This window comes from Mustela nivalis, assembly GCF_964662115.1.
Source record: "Mustela nivalis genome assembly, chromosome: 14".
NCBI classification, from domain to species: Eukaryota; Metazoa; Chordata; class Mammalia; order Carnivora; family Mustelidae; genus Mustela; species Mustela nivalis.
Genome location: NC_139033.1, coordinates 32,821,000 through 32,843,965, shown reverse-complemented (window position 1 = coordinate 32,843,965; position 22,966 = coordinate 32,821,000). Strand labels below are relative to the sequence as shown.

Below are 22,966 nucleotides of genomic sequence, written 5' to 3'. Positions count from 1 at the left end.
AATATACCTCGAGGGGTGCCTGGGTGGCTCAGTGGGTTAAAGCCTCTCTGCCTTTGGCTCAGGTCATGATCCCACCTGGGATCATTGGGCTCTCTGCTCAGCTGGGAGCCTGCTTCCCCCCACCTCATCCCCGACCCCCGCCTGCCTTTCTGCCTACTTGTGATCTCTGTCAAATAAATAAATAAAATCTTAAAAAAATATATATACCTTTAGAAGGGAGCTATAAGCTATAAGCCATATTTCTTAAATAGCAAAAGTTAAACACATTTGTAGGAAATCAGCTAAGGTACTAATGAATATAAAGAGGTTAAACAGTCCATATTTTAGGATTGAAGTTTAACATGTTCTTTGTTTTTTAATCTAGTTTAAGAAAGGCTCAATTAAAATACCATTCTTTTCCTTTCTAGAATGAAGAGTTTGTGTTAGGAGCTATTCAAGGCAACATACAGATTAGTGTAGTTGAAATTTATCTTTAATATCATTACCTCTTTTCTGCCTCTTTACTTTCTTTCAGAGACAGATCCTTCAGCAACTACCCAGTTTTACTAGTTACAGAAAATTTCATCCAAAGCTAGTCTCTACTGTTTGACTTCCTGGAGGAGGTCAGTTCCCCTTGTTTTATTTTTGTTTCTTCTCATGGCACCTAGTATTTCTCCCCTTCTGCATCCCTCTCACTTGCTGAATGTCTTTCTTTATAACCTATAAGCTCTATGAAGGCAAGGACAGTGTCTGATTTATTCAATTGCTTACCACAGTGACTGCTGTATAATATGTTTATGATTATTTGTTAAATTAATTGACGTGACTGTCTTATCTCTTGGGAGAATTTGCACTCTCCCTAATTTTAAAAATGGAACTCTGTGCTGTTGATTGAATTGAAATGCAATAAAAATTAGTTTCATGAGGCCAAGGAATAAGATTTCAAAAGAAAGATGTAGAAAATCATTTTCAGGAATTTCAAGAATTAAGAGAAATATTTATTTTTATTGTGTCGGCACCCTTCATTCCTCTTCAGCGGAATTGTGTGGATAAAGATAAGTGTGACTTTTCTTGCCCTTATCAATTTATTTCAGTGACAAGTTCTAGCTGATCTTTCTTTTTTCCTTTTTTAAAGATTTTTTATTTTTAAGGAATCTCTTACTCTTAAGTGGGACTCGAACTCATGAACCCAGATCAAGAGTCCCATGTTCCACTGATTGAACCATCCACGAACGCCTCATCTCTCTTTCTCTCTCCTTGGCACCCCTTCCAGATTTAGCCACTTTACTGAAGTTAAGGCAGGCCTTGGATAGTAGGAGTTGACAGAATCTCACATGTGAAAATCCAGATTTATAAAACGATCTGGGGGAACGGTAATACAATTAAAAAAGTTGCTAAATTCTTTTGAATAGCAAGCTATTCTAGTGTAGCTTACAGTATCGTTTTAAGTGATAAGAAAGTGCAACTTTTCAGACCATAACTAAACATTGTAGCAGCAAAAACCAATTGTTTTTCTTACTGTTGAAGGAAAAAAAAAAAAAAAAAAGGTAAGACATAAGAGAGTATACATAAGACGACCAATCTCCTATCCCACCACGTCTCCAGTCCAACATTTCTTGTACTTTCCGCTGCTTCCGTTGCAAATATGTTACTTCAAACTTCAAGGTCATTGGGAAAAAACGAGACCCCCAACCCTTTGCCTTTTTCCTTCTCACGCATAGTTGCAAGAGAGGATTGACTCGGGGTTGTACGATTAACAAAAAGCGCTTTCAACAACTGTCCCAAGTTACAATTTCCAGTCACTGTCTTCCCAGGCCTGGAAAAAGCGGGGAAAAAGTGAGGTTGGCCACTTTCACCGCCAGTTATCCCGGGGCGCTCTGAGTGTGTTCTTGCATCTCATTCAGTGGGTGGAGGTGAGAACCACGGAACCGGGACCTTCACACCGCGTCGAGTTCCTCAAAGCCCTCACTTTAAATCATTAAGGAAAACGAAAGCCTTGTCGGGAGCGGGAATGGGCGGGTTGGGCACAAGTTAATGAACAAGAATATGCCCAGTTTAACAGCAGAGGGCACAATACCCACTGCCCGTAGCTAGCGGCTGGCAGCAAGGAGGGGCATAAGGTAAGGAACTCTGGGGCTTGTGGTTCGCCATGTTTTCCTCCGGCACGTTTGTTCCCGCAATGGAACTACAACTCCCAAGAAGCACCGCGCGCCCCTCTCTTCTTTAGCCGGCCCCTCTCCCAAGGCCAGCGCGGAACCTCCCGGGACCTGTCTTCCCCCGCCCCCAGCCCCGCCCCGCCCTCGTACGCACGCATCACGTTTGTTTACCCTGAAGCCCCGCCTCCCCGCCGTCCTCGGGCTCTCGCCACTCCTCCCGGGAATGCCGTCATGCTAGTGATGCATATTCATGAGGCCCTCGTGGAGCTCCCGCCCTGCCCGCCTCCCGCCTTCCCGCTCCAGGCGCGTGATTAATATTCAATGAGCCCGGCTACGCGGCTGATTCGCCGCGGCGGGCGGGGTCTGCGCTCCCGAGCCCGCGACCCGGGCGGGGAGGGCGTGTGTATGTGGGGGGGCGGTGGCGGCCGGCCGGGCGGGCGGGCGCGCGGGATGGAACACCGAGACACCGACGGAATGCTCCGAATTGCCACATAATCCCCTGGAACGGCCGCGCCGAACGCCATTGGCTTCTCCCTTCTCCCCGCGCTGCCGCCGCCGCCGTCTCCCACCTTCGCCTCCCCGCCTCCCTCTGCTCCCGCTGCCTCCGGAGCTGGGGGGGAAGCGCGAAGCCCCACTGCAATGGAGCCCGCCGCCGCGGCTACGGCGCAGCGACTCCCAGAGACCAGCAGGGAGGACCGAGCTCCGGCTCCGGCGGCGGCGGCTCTGGCGGCGGCGGCGGCTCTGGCGGCAGCGGCCGGGGGCGGCCGGAGCCCGGAGCCCGCGCTGACCCCGGCGGCCCCGACCGGCGGGGCGCGGGACGAGGCCGCCGGCGAGGCGCAGCCGGGGCCGCTGCCCGGCCGGGCGGGAGGCACGGGTCGCCGGCGGCGGCGCGGGGCGCCCCAGCCCACCGCCGGCGGGGCTGCCCCGGCTCCCGGGGCCGGCAGCGGCGCCAACTCCCTCCTGCTGAGGAGAGGGCGGCTGAAAAGGAATCTGTCCGCGGCCGCCGCCGCCGCCTCCTCGTCCTCGTCCTCCTCCTCGTCGTCGTCGTCGTCCTCGGCCGCCGCCGCCTCGCACTGCCCCGGCGCCGCCGGCCTCTCTACCTCCTGTTCGGCCTCGGCGTCGCTGTGCACCCGGAGCCTGGACAGGAAGACGCTGCTCCTGAAGCACCGGCAGATGCTGCAGCTGCAGCCGTCGGACCGGGACTGGGTGAGGCACCAGCTCCAGCGCGGCTGCGTGCACGTCTTCGACCGCCACCTGGCCTCGACCTACCTGCGCCCGGTGCTCTGCACGCTGGACACCACGGCCGGCGAGGTGGCCGCCCGCCTCCTGCAGGTGGGCCACAAAGGCGGCGGCGTGGTCAAGGTGCTGGGCAAGGGCCCGGGCTCCGCGGCCGGCACGGAGCGGCCCTCCGACGTCGGTCCCCGGCTCGCGCCTGCGGAACCCCGGGACTTGGGGCCGCCGCCCGGGAGGAACGGGCTGGCTGCCGTCGGGGGCCCGCCGCGCGCGCCTCCCGCGGACCTGCAGCTGCCGGGCGGCCGGGACGGGTGGGCGCGCCGCGCCTCCCGCGCCAGCCCCGCGCCGTCGGACTCCAGCCCGGGTGAGCCGGGCGCCCCGCAGCGCCTGGAGGGCGCAGCCGCTGGCCCGGCCTCCGACACTGAGAGCTTCAGTCTGAGCCCCAGCGCCGAGAGCGTGTCGGACCGGCTGGACCCCTACAGCAGCGGCAGCGGCTCCTCTTCGTCGTCCGAGGAGCTCGAGGCTGACCCGGCCCCGGGCCTGCCGGGGGTTCCGGGCCAGTCCCGCCTGCCCGGCCGCTCCGCGCCGGCTCGGCCCGGAGCCGGCACCCGACCGCCTTCCCCGACGGCCTCCCCGCCTCCGCTGCAGCCGAAAGACCCGAGGGGCGTCGACAGCCCGGGAGGGGCTGTCCGCGACCGGCCTCGGGAAGAAAAGGCGGCTGCAGCCGCGGCCCTTAGCCGCCCTCAGGCGACCCTGGGTGGGAACGGGGCGGCCCCGGAGAAAGCGCCTCCGCCGCCCACCCTGTATGTGCAGCTCCACGGAGAGACCACCCGGCGCCTGGAGGCGGACGAGAAGCCATTGCAGATCCAAAATGACTACCTCTTCCAGCTGGGATTTGGGGAGTTGTGGAGGGTGCAGGAGGAAGGCATGGACTCGGAGATTGGCTGCCTCATCCGCTTCTATGCAGGTAAGGAATTCACCTGTACGGTGACGCGTGGCGTGTAAACACTTGCAGGTCCGGAGGAATGGGTGCATTCGGCCGTCTGTCCGGACCAAGGGGGCATGCACGCCCTCGGGAGTCTTTGTTCTTTACAGCTTTCGCCTGCCCTCTGTGCCATCCTAAGTGGAGCAATTGTAAAATCGGCGAGTTGCTGTCAATCTTGGGGACATGGAGGTGGGGAAGCGCCGTCGGAAGAGGTGGCACAGCCACCAGGAATTACAGGTAGCAGATACTTCTGAGAGAGGCACTAGTACTTTTAATAACGAGGGAACTCCTTCAGGCCTCCCTCGAGGGCTTGTTGAGTTTGAGGCAGTCTGGGATTTCAGGTAAAGGATCTCGTACACATCATACCGACCGAGGGAAATGACCGACAGACAACTCCAGGTCACTCTTTGTTTACTCGTCCACAGTTGGTCATTCCTGTGTGGTCCCCAGGAGCTTCTTTCTTGTCACCTGGGGCGCTCGTTCAGCTCTCTGTCAAACTCGTCTGGCCACTGAGCCCTCCCTAACAGATGGGACCCTTCTTAGGGATTTTTTTTTTTCCTCCAGAGCTTTTTTGCTTTACTTCAGTTTCACCTGCAAGTTTGATTCTTGCAACAAAAGTGATGCTGCCTAGTTTTTTTTTTTTCTCATTTCTTACTTCCAGCCTCGATAACCCGGTCTGGCCATTGCAGTGTGACCTGCAGTGGAGATCACAGTAAGACTTGGAAGTGGTCACAGTCTCTTGAGATGGAATCTAAAATCCTCCTAATTCTTTTTTTCGGTTCTAGATGAAAACTTTAATTCTTCTGTCCGCCCCCCCCCCCCCCCCCCGGCTTTTTGAGATGTGATTGGTGTATTAGATGTAATTCTTGACTCGGAGTGACTAATGTTTTTCTCTTTATTAGACACTTAGTGGGTGCTAAATTAGGGAGCTATGGATCCTGGTTATTATATTGGAGCTTTCTATTTGTTTGCATCTTTTTCCTCCTCTGGTTTAAACAATTAAGTTCTTAGTGATAATAAATTTTATTTAAATAAAGTTAGCATAACCAAATTAAATTAGGAGAGTTAAATTTTCCTCAGCTTTACTCTTCTAGTTTGTAGGTGCTGGTTGAAAAAGAATCATACTTGTAACTTTATTAATCTGTTGCCATTCTTTCTAATTTAATGTTTTTGGGTCAACTTGTGTCTTAGTGGCAGCTTAGTCAGTTTGAATGAAGAAATCTTTACTCCCACATTGAAATATGCAAGACCAGTAGCATTCCTGGTGAGATGTTAAGCTTCATTGAAGTTTTTTAATAATTCAGGTGGATTTCTGATGGATTTTTGCCTTATAAAGAAACCTATATCATCATACAATAGCATTTTCAGTATCTAAAGATAATATCATGCTTTAAAAGTTATGACCTAGATAAGCAGTGTTTTTTGTTTTTGTTCTTAAGTTGTAGGAGCAACAACTATATCTTTTCCTCCTGGAGCTCATGTATTTTGTAAAATATTGTTATTTTGCAAAAGTATTAAATGGTAATCACACTTGGAATGAGAATGTTAATGTGAGAATGCTAAATGCTCTTAGAACCAAACCAGTTAAATTGAGTGAAGTATATATAAAGCAAAGGATATGTAAAGTAAACAGTATTGAACACATTTTATGTAGAAAGGGCTCTGCTTTTCTTGTTTTCCACACGTTGATTACAATAAATGTCCCTGGGAAAGGTTTTGGGTGTCCTAGTCATGGGAATTTAAATCTTTGATTCCCTTGTCTCTCCAAGTGTGTCTAAATATTCTAAGTGAGTGATGTACAGTGCATTTGTGTGTGTGTGTGTGTGTGTCTGTGTGTGTGTGTTTAAAGCTTATCAATAAAAAGTGATAGATTTTCTACCCGGTTGAATCTTAAATTTCTGGTGTGATCATTTTACTCTTAAGTTTTGCTTTTGTAAAAGCTGTAGTTATTTTTTTCTGGACTTATTTGCTTCATCTCTGTATGCACAGTGTAAATACATACACGCCTTTGTGTATACACTTATAAAAATAACTAATAAAATGGGGATGTCACACACAGTATCCAACCTATTCTTGAATGTGAAGCCATTGTATAGGTGTCCTAGAAGGAAGATGCTTGATTGTTACAGAGATGGCTAGTTGTTTATTTTTGTTTCTCTACAGAGTTGAGCCTATTTTAAACCCAAGGTAATATACAAAATGTCTGTTGATATTCATTTGCCATAGAACAAAATTCAGCATGTAGTGAATCCACTTGAACTTTTGCAAGAGAGTTTAGTTTTTGATGAACAAAAGGGCCTTTTCCTGAGGTGGTCTTACATGTTACAGGAACACTGTCAGGATTTCACAAAGTGAAGGTTTGTACCTGGCTGGAGGAGATTCCTAGAAATTCCCTTTGCAGGGGAATGTAGGGCACCCAACGGGAGTGTGACATTTTGGTAGTAATTCTTTTCCTTGGGAAAAAGAGAATTAAGGTTTGTTTAGAGGACACCCTTTAAGAGGGTATTGTGTGCCACATTTGTTTTTATGATTTTACGTATAGCTTAGTCTTAAATTTCTTGCTGCACATCTTTTTGTTTAAATGTGTAGTTGGAGTTAAGGATAGATTAGGAAGTTGCCTTTGAAGCCATTTGAATACCTTACTGCATTTAAATTGAGCTCATTATCTGCTGTCTAGTTATCTAGTCAGCTCTTTTTTTTTTTTTTTTTTTTTTGAGAAGTTCTTGTCCAGCAGAGAACTTTCATTCTTTTTTGAAGGTCACCTTTCAGTGGACTTTCAGTATTTATAACTTGATTCAAGTTATTATTAAAAGTCTTTGAAAGGCATTTGCAGCCTTTGAATATTTAAATACTTATTTGGGTAAAGTAAATTGAAAGTCTTTAATGAACTATAAGGTGTTGGATGAAAGGTGCTATCTAATTACAGAGTTGTTAATGAAAACTTAGTTTGAAAATTGTTATTGTAAAAAAAATTGTTATTGTATCCCTTAAGCATTCTTTTAGCTGATTTAAAATATGACAAAATTTAAGTGGCTTTATATGAAATGACTGGTTTTAAGTATTTTAAGTACATTAACATTTAATTTCCTTTTAAAATGAACCATCTTAAATTCTAATTGGAAGAGAGTAATTTTATGTTAAAAAATTTAAAAATTTATGTTGCTCGATGTAACTAATGGACTTCAAAAGATGAATGAGCTTTGTGTTTTGGACTCCCTGGGGAGTCTGAGTCATTGACCAAGGGCAGTCTTAAACTACATATTTTTTGACTTGCACCACCTTTAGATTTCGTGGTCTAGCTAATTCAGTTCAAATTGCAATAGTGGGAAAGGATGTTGAGAGAATGGAGAGCACACCCACTGTGTCCAGTGAATCTTGGACAAGATATTTTTATTTGAGTTCTTGGGATTGCTTAGGAGAATGATCTCGTAACCCCTCTCATATTTCTTCTCTTTTTCTCTGTTGGGAATGATCAAACCTTACGTGGTTTCCTACATGGAAACCGAGAAGGGGTGGTTCAGCATTAAGCTGCAATATTGACCAGCAGGCTCTTATTACTATAATTACACAGTATTGAGTAACGTGCTATGAGCATGTGACACCAATGTGTGCTTCAACAGTCCTTTCAATTTTAAGAACAAAGGGTTTAACTTTATTTTTGTTGTTTTGTATTTACATTTTAAATTTGTTGTTTTTGATAGAAAGTGCATGCTGTCTTTTCCATCATAACTGGGGTTTGAGAACATCTATTAATATGTTGGGTTTTATTATCTTCAAACATTTTAAAGGGCTTTCACATCAATTGTCTTATTCGTCCTTTCAAAAACATTATTAGGGAGGAGACGTGTCAGTCCTCTTTTCAGATGGAGAAACATGCACAGAGAGGTTTGCCTCTTGCTTGTGGTTTTTCAGTCCTTGGCAGAGCTGAGAATAGAGAGCTGGGATGTTCTGTTTTGCAATTCATATCACTTTCCATGAATCGATGCTGAATTTCATTTACACTTGATTTTTTTCACTTGGTTAGAAGCATTCAGAAAATACGTTATTTTTGTTGGTAATGAGGTGATATTATCCTCCAGTCCAAAGTGGTATTCCTTGTGAAATGTTGATGCCCCCCCCCCCCCTTTTTTTAAATCATGCTGCCTTTAAAAACCTCAAGTAACAAGCCTGGCAAATAGGCAATACAGAAAGAGTACTGAAGTGTTGTAAATATTCTGGTTGCAATAGTCAGGCTTGCATTCAAGTTGTTAGGAAATGAAGTTTACTTAATGACTATTTTTTTTATTTAACCATGCCTCATTTGTTAAACTGTAAATCTTCCTTGGGTAAAGCGAATTAACACTTCATCTGAAAAGTGGATAACTTTTCAGGGTGGAGGTGTGGCAGTTCAGTTCCTTTAAAACATAGCCTTACTTGTAAAGTGTTGAAGAGTTACATCAGAAAAGTCTTGCTTACATCTTTTATTTTAAAATAGAATTGTTGTTACTTCCGTGATACTGTTTTGCTGGTGTTACTATGCTCTTGTTACAGTTATTTTTTATAATTCATATATTATAGAAAGCTAGAGAGTAAGCGCCTCTCCCTGAATTTCATAGTTGTTTCTACAGTGTGTGTCTTTTGTGCTCAGTGAAGTAATTGCAGGGAGAGGAAATGTGTAAGTTAGGTTGTAAAGTTGTATCTTTTTGTTGCTATACGATTGTTAAAAACACCACCTTAAATGATTATCCAAAGGTCATCAATATTTGTTAAAGTGTAAAGTGTTTCTGTTGTTTCTTATTCTCTTTAGCCCTGAATTTGATTTATTGGTAACATAACTTTCACTGACACTCTTTATGATCCAAGCCTAGTGTAATACTTGGCATTTTAGTTTAAACATTTGTTGAGTTGAATTTGTGGAATTTTGTTAAGCAGCTGGTGGTGTATGCCCTGATTCTTCAGCCTTCCATCCTGTTTGGGTCCCCAGGGATGTGTTAAACACACATACACACACAGGCATTTCTCCCAGGGCAGGAGATTTTAGATGTGCCACATACTGTTAATGTCTTCTGTTGCATGTGATCGGAGGTGTCTGTGGATTTGGAGAGAGCAGCTCTTAAAGTTTTCTTAGAGTTAACAGGTGTTTTTCCCCCTTCTTTTTTTCACCTCAGCTTGGAGATGAATTTAATGAGACATCTGTCAAATGAGGCATCTTAGATTTAATGATTTTGTTATGTGCCAGGGTTGAACACAGTTCAGTCTATCTGGACAGGAGAAGGGTTTAATTGTACTGTGGTAGTCAGGAGATCCTGAAGCCACTCAGTAGAAAAGTGTTTCCTTTAAAAAAGATGCCTGACATTTTGAAAAAGAGAAAGAAGTTATCAAAATATCTGGGAAAGTGAAGCCTTAAAAAAAAAAAATTCCCACTTCTAAAACCCACTCTTTAATCCCAAGCATCTGGTGTAACACTGGTAATGAGGGGTTTTGAATCTGGCCTCCTGTCCCTGTGCTTCTAGGGCAAGCCCTTTCTTTTATACTTATCTTTGGTTTTCTAAAGATAGGATAATTAAGGCAAAAAAAAAAATTGGCCATGTGGATTCTTTAGGCATATTAGGTATTTATAACCTAGTAAGTCTGTGTGACTGGTTGTGTTTTGGTTTGTGTGATTTGTGTGAAACTTCAACTCTAGGCTTTGAGAGATTTTGACAAATTTGAAACTCAGGGATCTGAAAAGAGTAGATCTTAATGATATTTTGATTAAAAGACTGGAATATTTGGTTAACTGTGAAATAGCAGCTCTTCCAGGTTGCTTGGTGTAGCTTTGAGTCAAGCATGGTGACAGCTCGCGCATTACTGCCGTGTCACTGCACTTGGATTTAGAGGTGGAGTGGTTTTGTTACGTACTTTGTATGTAATAGATGCCTGGGATACCTTTTAGTCTGTTTAATGAAACAAAGCATAACCTTCCCAGAACACCAAGTTCTTGCTGAAATAATTGTTTCCCTGTTGTATTTTTACATCTCTTGCTTTCATACATTGTAAAATGTGTATCATGATAAAGTGTCTTGTTCAGGTACAAGTCCAGGAGCTCTTCTGAGTTTGGAACCTAGAGGTTCTATTAGAAGAGGAGTGGAAAAGTCTATTTGTAGGTTGAACACACTTTATAAGTTTGTAAATGTCAATATATTAGCAAAAGACAAAACAAATTCAGAATTTTTGGCATACACTTTCCCAAATGAAGCTTGCTAAAATTAAATTAGTCTCATTTCCAGTTATGTGAAAGCATTCAGTTGAAGACTGAACAAAATTTGAAATAATTTTGTTTTAGACCATTTTAATAAGGAGTGAAAAAAATCTAATTAGAAATTTGAGGTTTGACAGGATTTGAATTTGGTTGATTTTTCTTTTCAGCTTTTTTTTTCTGCATTTTTTTCAAGGTGGAAGAGTTTTGTATTTGTTGCTGTCTATTTCTACTGACTCCTACATCTGGTGAAAATAAGTTAGAGAATGACTCTTGTCATATATCTGCCTATATGTTAGAATATTTGGGCTTTCTTTTCAGCTATGAGGCATGGTTTTAAATACAGTGAAAGTATGATTTCTACTTGTTTCCCTTGCCTATTCAATAATTATCTGGATTTTACAGTCAGTTCACTCCTGACACATGGTTCAAAGAGTGAAATTTTATGCATAGAAACAGTTTATTTTTTTACCTTGTCATTTATGAGAAATTTATTCCTAAAGAATTCTGTCTTTATTCCCATCCATGTATTTTGAGAGCTTGTCTGGTTGTGTCTTAGTCCTGGTGGATGCTACCTTACGGTTTTTAAGTTTCGCGGATGTGTCCTGGGGTCAGGTGGGAGTAACCTTGGTTGGTGTTTTGTATGTTTGTTTGTTTGTTTTGTTTTTTCAGAATAACCTTTGGGGAAAAATTACGTGGTTTTATCTCACACTAAGAAAAAGTGGTGTGTAGTTTAAGGAAATTAGTCTGAAAGCTGGGAAACTTGGCACGACGTTGGGCATTCATTTTAACCTATCCTGGGCTTTTCTTTCCTGTCAGTAAAGTGATGAGCTTGGAGTGGAATAAGTCTAAGATCAATTTCCCCTCTTAATATTCTGGGGCTCCACCATTCCTTCCCATTAGAGAGACTAAAGTTGTAGTTGTTTTAAGTTCTGTAAGACCCATCTATGGGTTTAAAAGAGTCCAATCCCCTGCATTTTCTTAGGGAGAAAAGAATGGACTTGGCTCTCATGTATGCAAGATAGCCTGAGGTTGACAACCAGAGTAGATCACTTTTTTGGTGTAGATTCAGACTAATGACAGTGTAGGGGATGTTTGATTCACTCTCTCTCTGCCAGCCCTGCTAGAGAGAAATTGAAAGAAATACATGCTTTTTAAAGTTAGAGTTTTTTCCTAAGTTGATGCATAAAGCAAGATCCTTTCATAATTCAGTTTTCCAAGTTTACTATAATGGTAACTCTATATTTGAGGTATTCAGATGTGCAAAACTTACTAGTTCGTTTTAGTTCTTGATGAGCTGTGTGCCCATCTCCTTGTGCCTAGAGTCTCAGGAGAAGAAGCACTTAAAGAAAATGAATTTTTGTATTGTTAATTTGATTAATGATGGAATTAAGGGTCCCACAGAGGTCCTAACATCTGTATCTTTATAGACGAGGAAAGGAAGCCCATAGAGGTTAAGTATCTGGTCTAAGATCATTGATCAAGTTACTCTCAGAATTAAGAATAGCACTCATGATTTGGATTATCTGTCCATTGCTCTTTTTTTCATTACATTGTGAACTTAAAAACTTGCCTTGGAGATCCTCTTTATATTTCATATTCAAAATGAAAGTTAAAAAAAATGGAGTGTAGGGACGCCTGGGTGGCTCAGTTGGTTCAGCAGCTGCCTTCGGCTCAGGTCAAGATCCCAGCGTCCTGGGATCTAGTTCCACATCAGGCTCCTTGCTCGGCAGGGAGCCTGCTTCTCCCTCTGCCTCTGCCTGCCATTCTGTCTGCCTGTGCTCGCTCTCTCTCCCTCTCTCTCTCTGATAAAATAAATAAAAAATCTTAAAAAAAATGGAGTGTATGTCACACATTTCGTGGTTTCTCTGTGACTTCAAGGTGTTTCGAGTTTCATTTCCTTCTAATCAGTGCTTTTGGGAGGTTGCATATCACTGTGACAGATATAAGGAGGGGCTTCTGATGGAACAGTTGGATATCTTAATTGCATAGAGGGAAATTAGATTTCATCAGTGATGTTACCCTTTGGGGGACTTAATGATAGAACTTTAAAGGTGACAGATGGTTGGCTGAGAGGAGTTGCAGTACTACAAAATCAGAAAACCATTGGTGATTCACCTAGTACTTTGAACCTAAAATTGTTAGAATGGAAATGTTGTAAAAAGAAATCACTGACTTTTAAAAAATATTTGGGAGAAAAGTTTAAGAATAGATTTTGAAAAAAATTCACATTCAAATCTGTTCATTAAAAAATCCAGTATTATATTCTTTATTTCAGTTTTTTAAAAGGATGTCTTCTCACAATGAGATGCACTTAGTGTATTTACGCACACATGCACAGTTCTACTTTTGTGTGTTATATAAAAAAACAAAACCCAACTGGCTTCAGTAATCTTTGGGCTTTTGTTGTTTGTTGGCTTTGGAAGTCTATATCATGAAATCTGCTACTGTTTTGAAAATTTCCTCTCTCTCCCTAAAAGAGAGGTAGCGGGAGGAGGAGAGAGAAAGAAAAATTAAAAAAAAAAATTCTGCCCCTGTTAGCAAAAAGGCAGTTTGTGAGTATTTTTAGGGGTGTGAGAGATTCCCTTCTATAGTAGGCTCTATTTTAATTTAGTCATTTACCTTAAGCAAAAGTTTTAGCTTTCCTTATAGGGAAGTTAATCTACTGAGTCAATTAATTCTTCAAAAGGACTGTTCATTTTTGATACAAGGAAGGGAACTTTTTAAAGTGCAGAAATACAAAAGGGTAAAAATACATTGCATCTGACAAGCGGAGTATGTACTCCAGATGCTGAAACGGAGGAGAAATTTCTCTTGATGGTCTCTTGGAGAGGTGGTATGGCTGGAGACAGCTGACATTCAGGTGGATGTAATAAGGATGTCTCCTTCTGAGAAGAACACGCGACTGTAATTGAAGGACCCTTGTTCTCTCGCACACCCCCCCACACATGCGCTCTCCGTGGAGGGTTGAGGCAGGATGTTAATGGGAGGTGGTAGTCCTATTTATGGACGGGAGGGGGAGGAGTGGGGTGGGATAAGTCGTCTTGGGAGGAAAAAATCTTGATTTAAAAAAATTTTCAGTTCTTAATTATGTGGAACACTTTTTTCCACATCTTAATTGGTAACTTATTATTGTGAATGGCCTATTTATTTCCCTTGCTAATTTTTTTCTTTGATATTTGCCTTTTTCCTACTGGTTTGTAGATTTGTTTTGGGTATATATTTAGGGAAGCCCTCTTTCTTTTGTAAGTCACTAATATTTTCTTTATTCGTTACACATTTATGTCTGTCTTTTCCTTTAAATATTCAGGGTTCTTTGTCATGCTTAGGAAAGACTCCCTATCCCAGGTTAAAAAAAAAATTCCCTGTATTTTCTTGTGGTATTATTGTTTTATTTTCTGTGCTGAAATTTTTAATCTGTTGTTTAAGAAACATAGAAAGTGGGAAAGAACAAATTGTGTCAGTACTTTTTATTGGGTAATTGAGTTATTTCTTCACTGATACAAAATGCCACTTTCCTTTTTTTTTAACTGATAGAGATTAAAATCTGTGATATAGAATAATATAGGTTCAGTAAACTATTTTGAATTTGTTCAGGAAAATAGGGAGAAAGGGAAGATCTTTGTCTGATTTCTAGTACATTTCTTTTTTGCTCCTTAATTTCTCAGTAGCAGTCTATGACTTTTACTTTCTGAATGGTAGCTTACATACTTCTGGAATATGGATGTATCAGGATTCTCTTTTCCTGTGGATACTTTGTCATCCTGAAACAGCTGGGGTGGGAATGGGGTTAGCTGGAGTATAAAATGCTGACATGCATATGTATGTATACATACACATACATGTATATATATATGTTACATTAGGCACCGTTCGGCTGCTTGCTTATGCTGGAGAGATTCCTTTTTTCTACTTCTGAAAATTTCTGGGGAAATTTCAGGTCACCGTGGAACACACATGATTTATCTTCTGAATATAGAAAAATGAAAACTAACATGCCTATCAAAATTAGTAACAACTCTGCCAATGGTGCATTGAGGTTTTCTTAGTTGACCCGAGAAGGGGTTTCTGTGGGTAGCCATGCATTGAAATGACAAGAATATAATGCAAACTAACTCTGAGATAGCCGAAAATGGCGAAATGGGACCCGTGTTCTAATGTACTTAGGGTGCTTTAGTGCTGTAGGTAAATGAACTCGCAGAAGAGATGCCGTAGTTTTAGTGGGGGTATGGGAGGTGTAGAGTCATAGATAACAAACCTGGAAAAGTCAAGTTAGGACATCTACCTCCTTTGGTAAGCAAGCTTTCATGGTTTAGTGACCAATTCTTAGTTAGGTGAGCACAAGACAAAAATTGTACTACAGTTGCATTTCATGGCTTTATTAGACCCTCTTTGGTAGAGAACCAGGATTCTCTTCTGTATTTACCTAGGTTCCAAGTTAATTTAGTTGGGATAGATTCTAGACTTGAATCCATAACACTTACAAGGAAAATCTGTAGATCCATTGCCCTAAAATACTAAATGAAATAAAAATGCAGTTGCCAAACTTATTTAGGTTCTTCCATGATGACAAACTAGATGGCATTTTTTTTTAAAGATTCTATTTATTTATTTGACAGAGAGAGATCACAAGTAGGCAGAGAGGAGGAAGCATGCTCCCTGCTGAGCAGAGAGCCCGATGTGGGGCTCGATCCCAGGACCCTGGGATCATGACCTGAGCTGAAGGCAGAGGCTGTAACCCACTGAGCCACCCAGGCGCCCCGGCATTTTTTTTTTTTTTTAATTTGAAGAAACAAGTGAAAAAACTCCCTATATATAATGCTGAAGAACTTGAGTAATATTTTGCTATTTAGCAAACATTTCTATCATCCTTATTACATGCTAGGCAGTGTTTTAAGTGCTTTATATATGTATTAGCTAATTTAATCCTCATAACAACCCTGTGAGGTAGACCATCTTACTCCCCTAGTATTACAGACAGAGGGATGAGTTACAGAGCAGTATCATGACTCATCTGGATTTGCACAGTTTGTACAGTGGGTAAGCCACGGACAGAATTCAGGCCCAGGCATCTGACACCAGAGTCAACTAGTTAGTAGCCACCTTCTTTTCTCAGTGTGGAGAACTTACCCCTAATAACTGTCTGCAGCCAGTTTGGGCATATCAGTGTTTGAGAAGCATAGATTTTGAAGTAGTTAAGGCCTGGTCTTGAGTTCTGGATCTATTACTGGCCCTAGAGCTCTACTTGTTTTTTCCTTCACTCTCTCTCTTTTTTGTTTTCTCAAGATTTATTATTATTATTTTAAAAAATATTTTATTTATTTTACAGAGCAAGAGAGCACAAACAGGGGGAGCAGCAGAGGGAGAGGGAGAAGCAGGTTCCCTGCTGAGCTGGGAGCCCGATACGAATCTTGATCCCAGGGTTCTTGGGATCATGACCTGAGCCAAAGGCAGATGCTTAACTGTCTGAGCCACTCAGGTGCCCCTAAGATTTAGTAGTTTAAGATTTTATTTATTTACTGGAGAAGGAGACCAAATGAACTTGAGCGGGGCTGAGGGTTGGAAAAGGGGTTAGGGAGGAGCAAAGAGAGAAGCAGACCCCCTACTGAGCAGGGAGCAGGACCTGGGGCTCAATCCCAGGACCCCAGGATCCTGACCTGAGCCGAAGGCAGATGCTTAACCCACTGAGCCACCCAGAGTCCCCTCCTCCTCTGCTCGAAGAGTTCATGCATCTGTGTCCTACGAGGTTGCCGAGAAGATCAGATGAGACATGTGAAGGGCCTGGCACAGCCGGACCGGTTGTTATAAACCAAGCCTCGGGCTTAGGGTGGAAAGAGCGTTGATGGGGGACCTGGACACCTAGATTTGCCTGTGGGCCCTTTGACTTGAGTGAGACCTGTAGTGAGCCTCTGCACCTCCTTAGGCCTCATGAGAGAGGGAGAGGAGGGAAGTGATCAAATAAATCTGTCTCTGAGAACGTTGGGAGGTTGAGATTTGATGATATACGTGGAAGTGCTCTGTAAACTGTGAGATGTTGCACAAATGTAGTGTGGTTTTATTATTCTTAGCAACAGTAAATTGCCACAAATGCTAATTAGAGTTAATTAGGGCTCATTAAGGAAAATGGGATATGCAGTTGCTCAGTGACAGCGGCAGACTGTCCACTTTCATGGGTCCATCCATCAGTTATCGTGTCTGTTATGTCAAAGGTGCTTTTGATTCAGAGATGACTAATTTGAATTTTCTAGGATCCCTTGACAGACTTGGAGTTTTGAGGGAATGTGTGTGGGAAAAACAGACAAGCCTTCATTTTTATACAAAGGTGAAAAGTGTTCCAATAGGGGCAGGCTTCACAGATGACTGTAGTAGCGACTGTGCCAAGGCCTGAGGGACCAGGAGGAGTAGACTGTTGCCTCAGTTCTGGGATCCTGAAGTGTTTGAGGAGCAGCCCTAAATGGCCAGATCAAATCCAGTCAGACTGAGTTTAGGAATAGCAATTCCAGCTGAATCCTGTAAGATTCAGAAAGTACCTTCCTGTCTAGGCGTCTTCGTCTGCTTGAAGAGGTGTCACCGATTGTGAGGGTCTAAATTCTGGATTAAGCGAATATTAATTTTGCTTTTTAAAAAGATTTTTATTTATTCATTTGAGAGAGAGAGCATGAGTGGAGGGGAGAGACAGGCAGGGGGAGAGGGAGAAGCAAGGTCTCCACTGAGCAGGGAGCCCCACACAGGGTTCAATCCCAGGACCTCGAGGTCACAACCTGGGCCGCAGGCAGATGCTCAACCATGTAAGTCACCCAGGCACTCGTAACTTCGCTTTTTTGAAAAGAAAACGCAAGTGTACATATACTCTATATTGCCCTGAAGCCTGGTGCTGGGGTCCTGACATTCTCTTCTTTCTTTTTATAAGGCCTGGGAGGGTGTTGCATTCCTCAGATTTATGAGAGTTATGGGAAATGTGTTTATCTACTGGAGGCAGTTACTTTCTTTTAGTTTAGTGACATATGTAGACGCAGTAGTGTAAAATTTGGACAATGATAAGTTGGCCATAATCTGGGAATTTTATTTTTAACTGTGCTTTATCTAGTGTTTCAGTATTCAGTGATGAAGAAGATTTCTTGCTGGACCAGGAGGAGACACAGTTCTTGCATGTTCGTTTAGACAAAAGCAACATATTAGCTCTTTAATCCATGGCTGGAAAGCTCGTACTACACGTATGGCAAGTTAAATCTTTACTAATGACCTGTTATAAATTACGTTTTGTTGTAGTTTTAAATAGGAGGCACCTATGACTGAGAATTACTGGTTTGTGCAGTAAGGTGAATGGCAACCCTGGAAAATAGATCTTCATTTTTCTTTTTTGTGTTGTTTTTAAATTATGACAAACACCATGGTTTAAAAAAAAAAAGTTATTCCGATCCCGTGTGATTCAAATAAATCATGTGTCTAATCCCAGTGGCAGTGCTTCTCCTTCAGACTCATCAACATTGAGGTTAATCACCTGCCAGTATGTGTTTTCCACTGTTACTCGCACCTTTGTGCCCTCTGTGACAAATTTTTGCAGAGACTTCAGTTAAGTCATTAGAGTTATATCAACATTTAACAAGCTGATTTTACAGGGGAGAGTAACAGAAATGTTAGCATCAGTGAAATCATTAAGGAGAGGAGTTACTGGTCCTTGTGATTATAAAGCAGACACTCCAAATCCCTTGCTCTGTAACCAAGTTGTGAGAGTGACTTGGTGTTTTAAACCACAATCTGAATGGTATTATTTCATTAACAAATACATGATGACAAAAGTTCTGTAAACAGATATGTTGGAACTACTTCAGAGGGGAATGTCATTGTGAAGATACCACATGAAAGTCCATTTCTGAAACTGGGGCTTGTTTTGTAGTCAGTACAGTCAGAAGGCCTGTTTTATGTCCTGGATTGGCCTGCGGCTGCTAATAGAGAATTGGGAGCTGTCATTGCTTCCTGCCTCTGGAGAGGAGTGTCAGATCTCCTACCTCCACCCCCTCTCCACAGCCAAGCAATAAAGACAGAAATGGTTGACAGCCCTCTTGGTTCTAAGAATCTGGTGGATTCACCTCAGAGGCTTCAACCTCCAAATAGTACCGATGGGGAAAGGAAAGTAGTGTGTCCATTTATCCATAAGTCACCATCATAAGCACGACTGTACTTACCTTCTTTATCTTTTGGAAACATTCGCGATACCGGAGAAGGCGCAGCCACAGCTGTCGTGGATCGTTAACTAAGTCAGAATCTGGTGGATGTGATCATTGAAGAAATGCCTGCTCGATTATGGCTTTTTTTTTAAATTTTTTTTAGAATTATTTGACAGAGAAAGATCACAAGTAGGCAGAGAGGCAGGCAGAGAGAGAGAGAGAGAGGAGGAAGCAGGCTTTCTGCAGAGCAGAGAGCCCGATGTGGGACTCGATCCCAGGACCCTGAGATCATGACCTGAGCTGAAGGCAGTGGCTTAATCCACTGAGCCACCCAGGCGCCCCTCGATTATGGCTTTGCTGAGCTCTACAGGTATAAAACGGGTGAGAACCACGTGGATACGTGAGGAGGAGGGCCTAGAATCTGAGCATTGGAACGGACCGGGGCATCTGGTCCAGCTCTTTACCTAGTGCAGAAATCTGCGCATTGTGGTTGCTGCTCCTCCGGCCTTCGTCTGCGGGCTGCTTGCTAGCGCCGCGTTATTCCGGGATGACGTGGGGTGGAGACGTGGCCCCTTGAGATGTGATGTGTGGCCTAGCATGGTGAGCGTCTCCCAGGAGTGGGTAACGAGTGTAGAGTCTCAGGCCCCACCTCAGACTTAGGAGACCCTCGGGCCCATTCGGCTGCACCGTGCTCTTTCAGAAGGGCTAGCATTGATGGGTTGGGAGTGGGAGAGTGTAGAATTGGAGGAGAGAAATCATTCGGAGCTTGTGTGGCTTAGTGAGATCCTGAGGGCCAGAATTAGAGCGGTGGAGGGGGGAAAGGACACGTGTGAAGATGTTCTCCTGGGACTCGGTAGCTGATTGGCCGTTTTGGTGAAAGAAGCTCAAAGATGATTCGTGTGCAGTTGGAGGGATGAGAGAATTGTGGGTCAGTTCATGAAAGTCGTTCGTATCACTAGTTCAGTGAAGCTGAAGCACCAGGTGCTAGAGTTAGGGGCTGGCGAAACGAGAACGCGTGAAGATGTGTCTCCTGCGGTTAATATTTGCAAATGTTGGTCAGTGCAGGGCTGCTTGTTCAGAGGATGCGTGTGAAATGGTGTGGTGCACGTTAAACTGACTGGGGCCATTCGTTCGGCTGGTTGGTGCGCCGGGCTCACCATCCAGCTTCCAGAACTCTCTGTTGCTTTCTCCTGCTCGTAGTACGGTAGTAACTCTCCGAAGGGGTGGTATAAACATTATTTACTTACTTGGTTTCCTTATGACTCTTTTTTTTTTTTTAAACATTTAAAATAAATGCTAATACTGGCTATGGCTATGGACAAAAGTGAAGAGGTCTAAAAAAAAGGTTGATAGTAAATTTTTGAAGCTCTCCGGATGAATGCCTTTTGAATGTCTGGGGTGTGTGTGTGTGTGTGTGTGTGTGTAAATTATATAAACAATTAAAATAAAACTTGAAATACCTTAGTGAAGGCGTTTGCAGAGGGCTAAGGAAACGGAGACCCCGGTGCTCCCCCTGGAAGAGGAATGGCTTGGGAGAGCTCCGTGGGGAGGATTCCCTTTGTGAGTGAGGGGCTAGACCTGCAGGACAAGGGTGCGTCTGGAAAAGCATGAATGAAAGGGCACCACGAAGGTTGGGAATGGTGGGTGACTCCAGTGGTGAAGCGTTAGGTGATGAGGTTTAAAGTGGTTGGAGTTGAAACAGAAACGGAGGTTGGGGCCAGATGATGAAAGGCTGTACAAGCTGAGAACTCGACGTGATACGCAGTGGGGGCTCCTGAGCGTGGTCGGTGTGCGTGGAGGACATGGTTAGGTCTGCGCTCTAGGGTGGTAAGAGGCTGCTTGGCTGGAGGATGGATAGGAGAGTTGCTCCTAGAGACTTGGCTACTGCTTGAGGCCCGTCTTAATTAACATTTGAAAGCGCTGTTTGGAGCTGGAGATCCAAAGAAAGAATTGCCTCAAGGAGTTCAGCCTAACTGGGAAAAAGAAAGAATTGAAATACAGAGTGTGTCACTCTTGAGGTTTGTACCACGTGGTTGTGGGACCAAATGGGAAATTAATCCGTTCTCTGCAGTTGGGGTGGGTGGAACATGGCGTTGCTTGTTGGAAACAGTAGACGAGGAATAGGGGTGGGAGCTGGGGGCATTCCTGCTCTGGTGCCCCCGGGGCTACCTGGGAGCTCGATGAGGAAGGTGTGGACTAGGTTGGTGTAGATGAAGAACTGCCCAATGGGAGATGCTCTTGCTTAGAATGTAGACTTCGTGGGTCTTATGCAATGATTATATGTTGGAGGGGGGGGAGTTTAGGATTTATTACTCATTCTGGGACTAATTTGAGTATGCCTTCCAGCACGGGAAGGTGTGTCACTGTATCCCATCTTAGGGATACAGTGTGCCCGTAAGACTGACAGGCTTTATGAGTTTGGATGACTTGGAGGTTTCTGGTTTGATTGACTGTGATCCCATCACCCAACAGGCAGAATACTGGAGCAGGAATTGGCTTGGGGTGGGAAGATGGCATTTTAGGTTTTGGGTGTGTTAACGTTACGGTGCCTGAAGGACATTCAGGCATTTCTGGAGCGAGCTCAGGGGGCATCTGCGTTAGGCAGTTGGTGAGGTGTTTGGACTGAATCAAAGTGCTTGATAGAGTGGGCGGAGAGAGGAGAGGGCTGAGGAAGTACCCCGGAAGAACGCTGGTGTTTAAAAAGTGGGAGTGGGTTATGTTGAATGAAAAAAAAGAATAAAAGAGACCTACTGTACCACCATATTTATAAGGAGGTCCGTTTACAGGCAGAACTAATCTCGGGCGCTACGTCATGATAGTTGTTACTTTTGGGAGCATCCTGATGGGCAGCGGCTTGAGCCAGCTGCTGTTGGTAATGTTCTTTGTAGTTTTCTGAGTTTTTAGTTTTCTGGGTATAAACAGTCAGTGCACCCTTAGAGTTTGTGTGCTTTGTTCGATATAAGTTAAGCTTCAGTAGAAATAAGGGAAGTGGTCCTGAGAGAAAAGACTTGAACATCATTCCTGACCTGAAGGGAGAGAGCGGGCAAGGCTCAGGTTGCTGCATGCATGGAGAGGGAAGCAGGAAGGAAAGTCCTGAAGGAAATAAGAGGGATGGGATCACGAGACCCGTGAAGAGTTAGCTGTGGCTGGGTAGAGGGCCAGCTCTTCCTTGGAGTAAGGATAAAGATTTATTCAAGAGATAGTTCAGGAAGCTGGGCCTCAATTTTCTTAACGACTTGGAAGGTAAGGAAAAGCCAACTCTCAGTATCAAGTGTAATAAACTCTTGAGTAAATCATCCAACTAATCGTAGACTGTGTCCTTTTGGGAATTTATGACCGTGATTTCAGTCTATGCTGACTTTTGGGTAGGGCGTTCCTTTCTCGGACTGCTCTGAAGGACCTGCGGCCCTGGGTGGGGTTGCGGGGGCTGTTCGTGGAGCCGAGATGCAGGAAATGATCGCCGAGCTCAGTTGTACAGGCTTGGAAGTGCTTGTCTTGGGTGGGTTTGTTTTGCGCAGTGTTGTTTGCGCAGTTTTGGTTCCCTCCTCCCAATCTGTGAGAGAGAGAGAGTGTATGTATTTTGGGGGAGAGGGTAAATATATAGATTTAATGGTCAAAAACCCTCAGAAAAGTTAGAACTACTAGATGACAAAGGAGGGGTTATACCTTCTGTTATATCCTGTTTCCTTTCTGTTTGTAAAATCACTTGTGGAGTAATAAAACTTCTGAGTTAGTTTTTTTCCCTTCCTCATGACCTGTTGATTATACTTGCAGAGATGAGAGCTGGTTCTAAAGACACATTTGTCATTCCTAGATTTTCAGAGTGACTTGTGGCTTGATTCTGTTTATAAAGTGAGCATGAAGACATGGCGAATGATAGTATCAGATGGGTATAAATCAGATTGTGTAGAGGACAATTATTGTTAAATAATAAATATCGTAAAAAAAAAAAACCGTGTCAGACCTATCATTTTTCCTCTTGATAATTGTAGCAAGCATTGAATTTCTGTTTTGTGCTCAGTACTCGGGCTAGATGCTGAGATTCCAAATTGTGGTTATTGAAACAAATGAAAAACCAGCAGTTCGGTTGTTCTTAAGACTATAATTGCCCAAATATTTACTGTAGTCTCTAGATCATCTGGTTATTTTATATTGCAGTTGCAAAGTTGTTTCTATAATTTTTTTTAAAAATAGTTTGCATTTTAAAGATTTTATGTATTTATTTGAC

The 22,966-nt window shown here is 43.6% G+C and overlaps 1 protein-coding gene across 1 annotated transcript in view; it reads left to right on the top strand.

Annotated features, from left to right (window-relative positions):
- Nucleotides 1-2,552: 2,552 nt before the first annotated feature.
- PHLPP1 (PH domain and leucine rich repeat protein phosphatase 1) overlaps nt 2,553-22,966 on the top strand; it is a 205,202-nt gene continuing 184,788 nt past the window's right edge. The window contains exon 1 of the mRNA XM_082700168.1: nt 2,553-4,335. Coding sequence (XP_082556294.1) covers nt 2,775-4,335 — 1,561 coding nt within the window. The 5' untranslated portion in view covers nt 2,553-2,774. The remainder of the gene's footprint in view (nt 4,336-22,966) is intronic.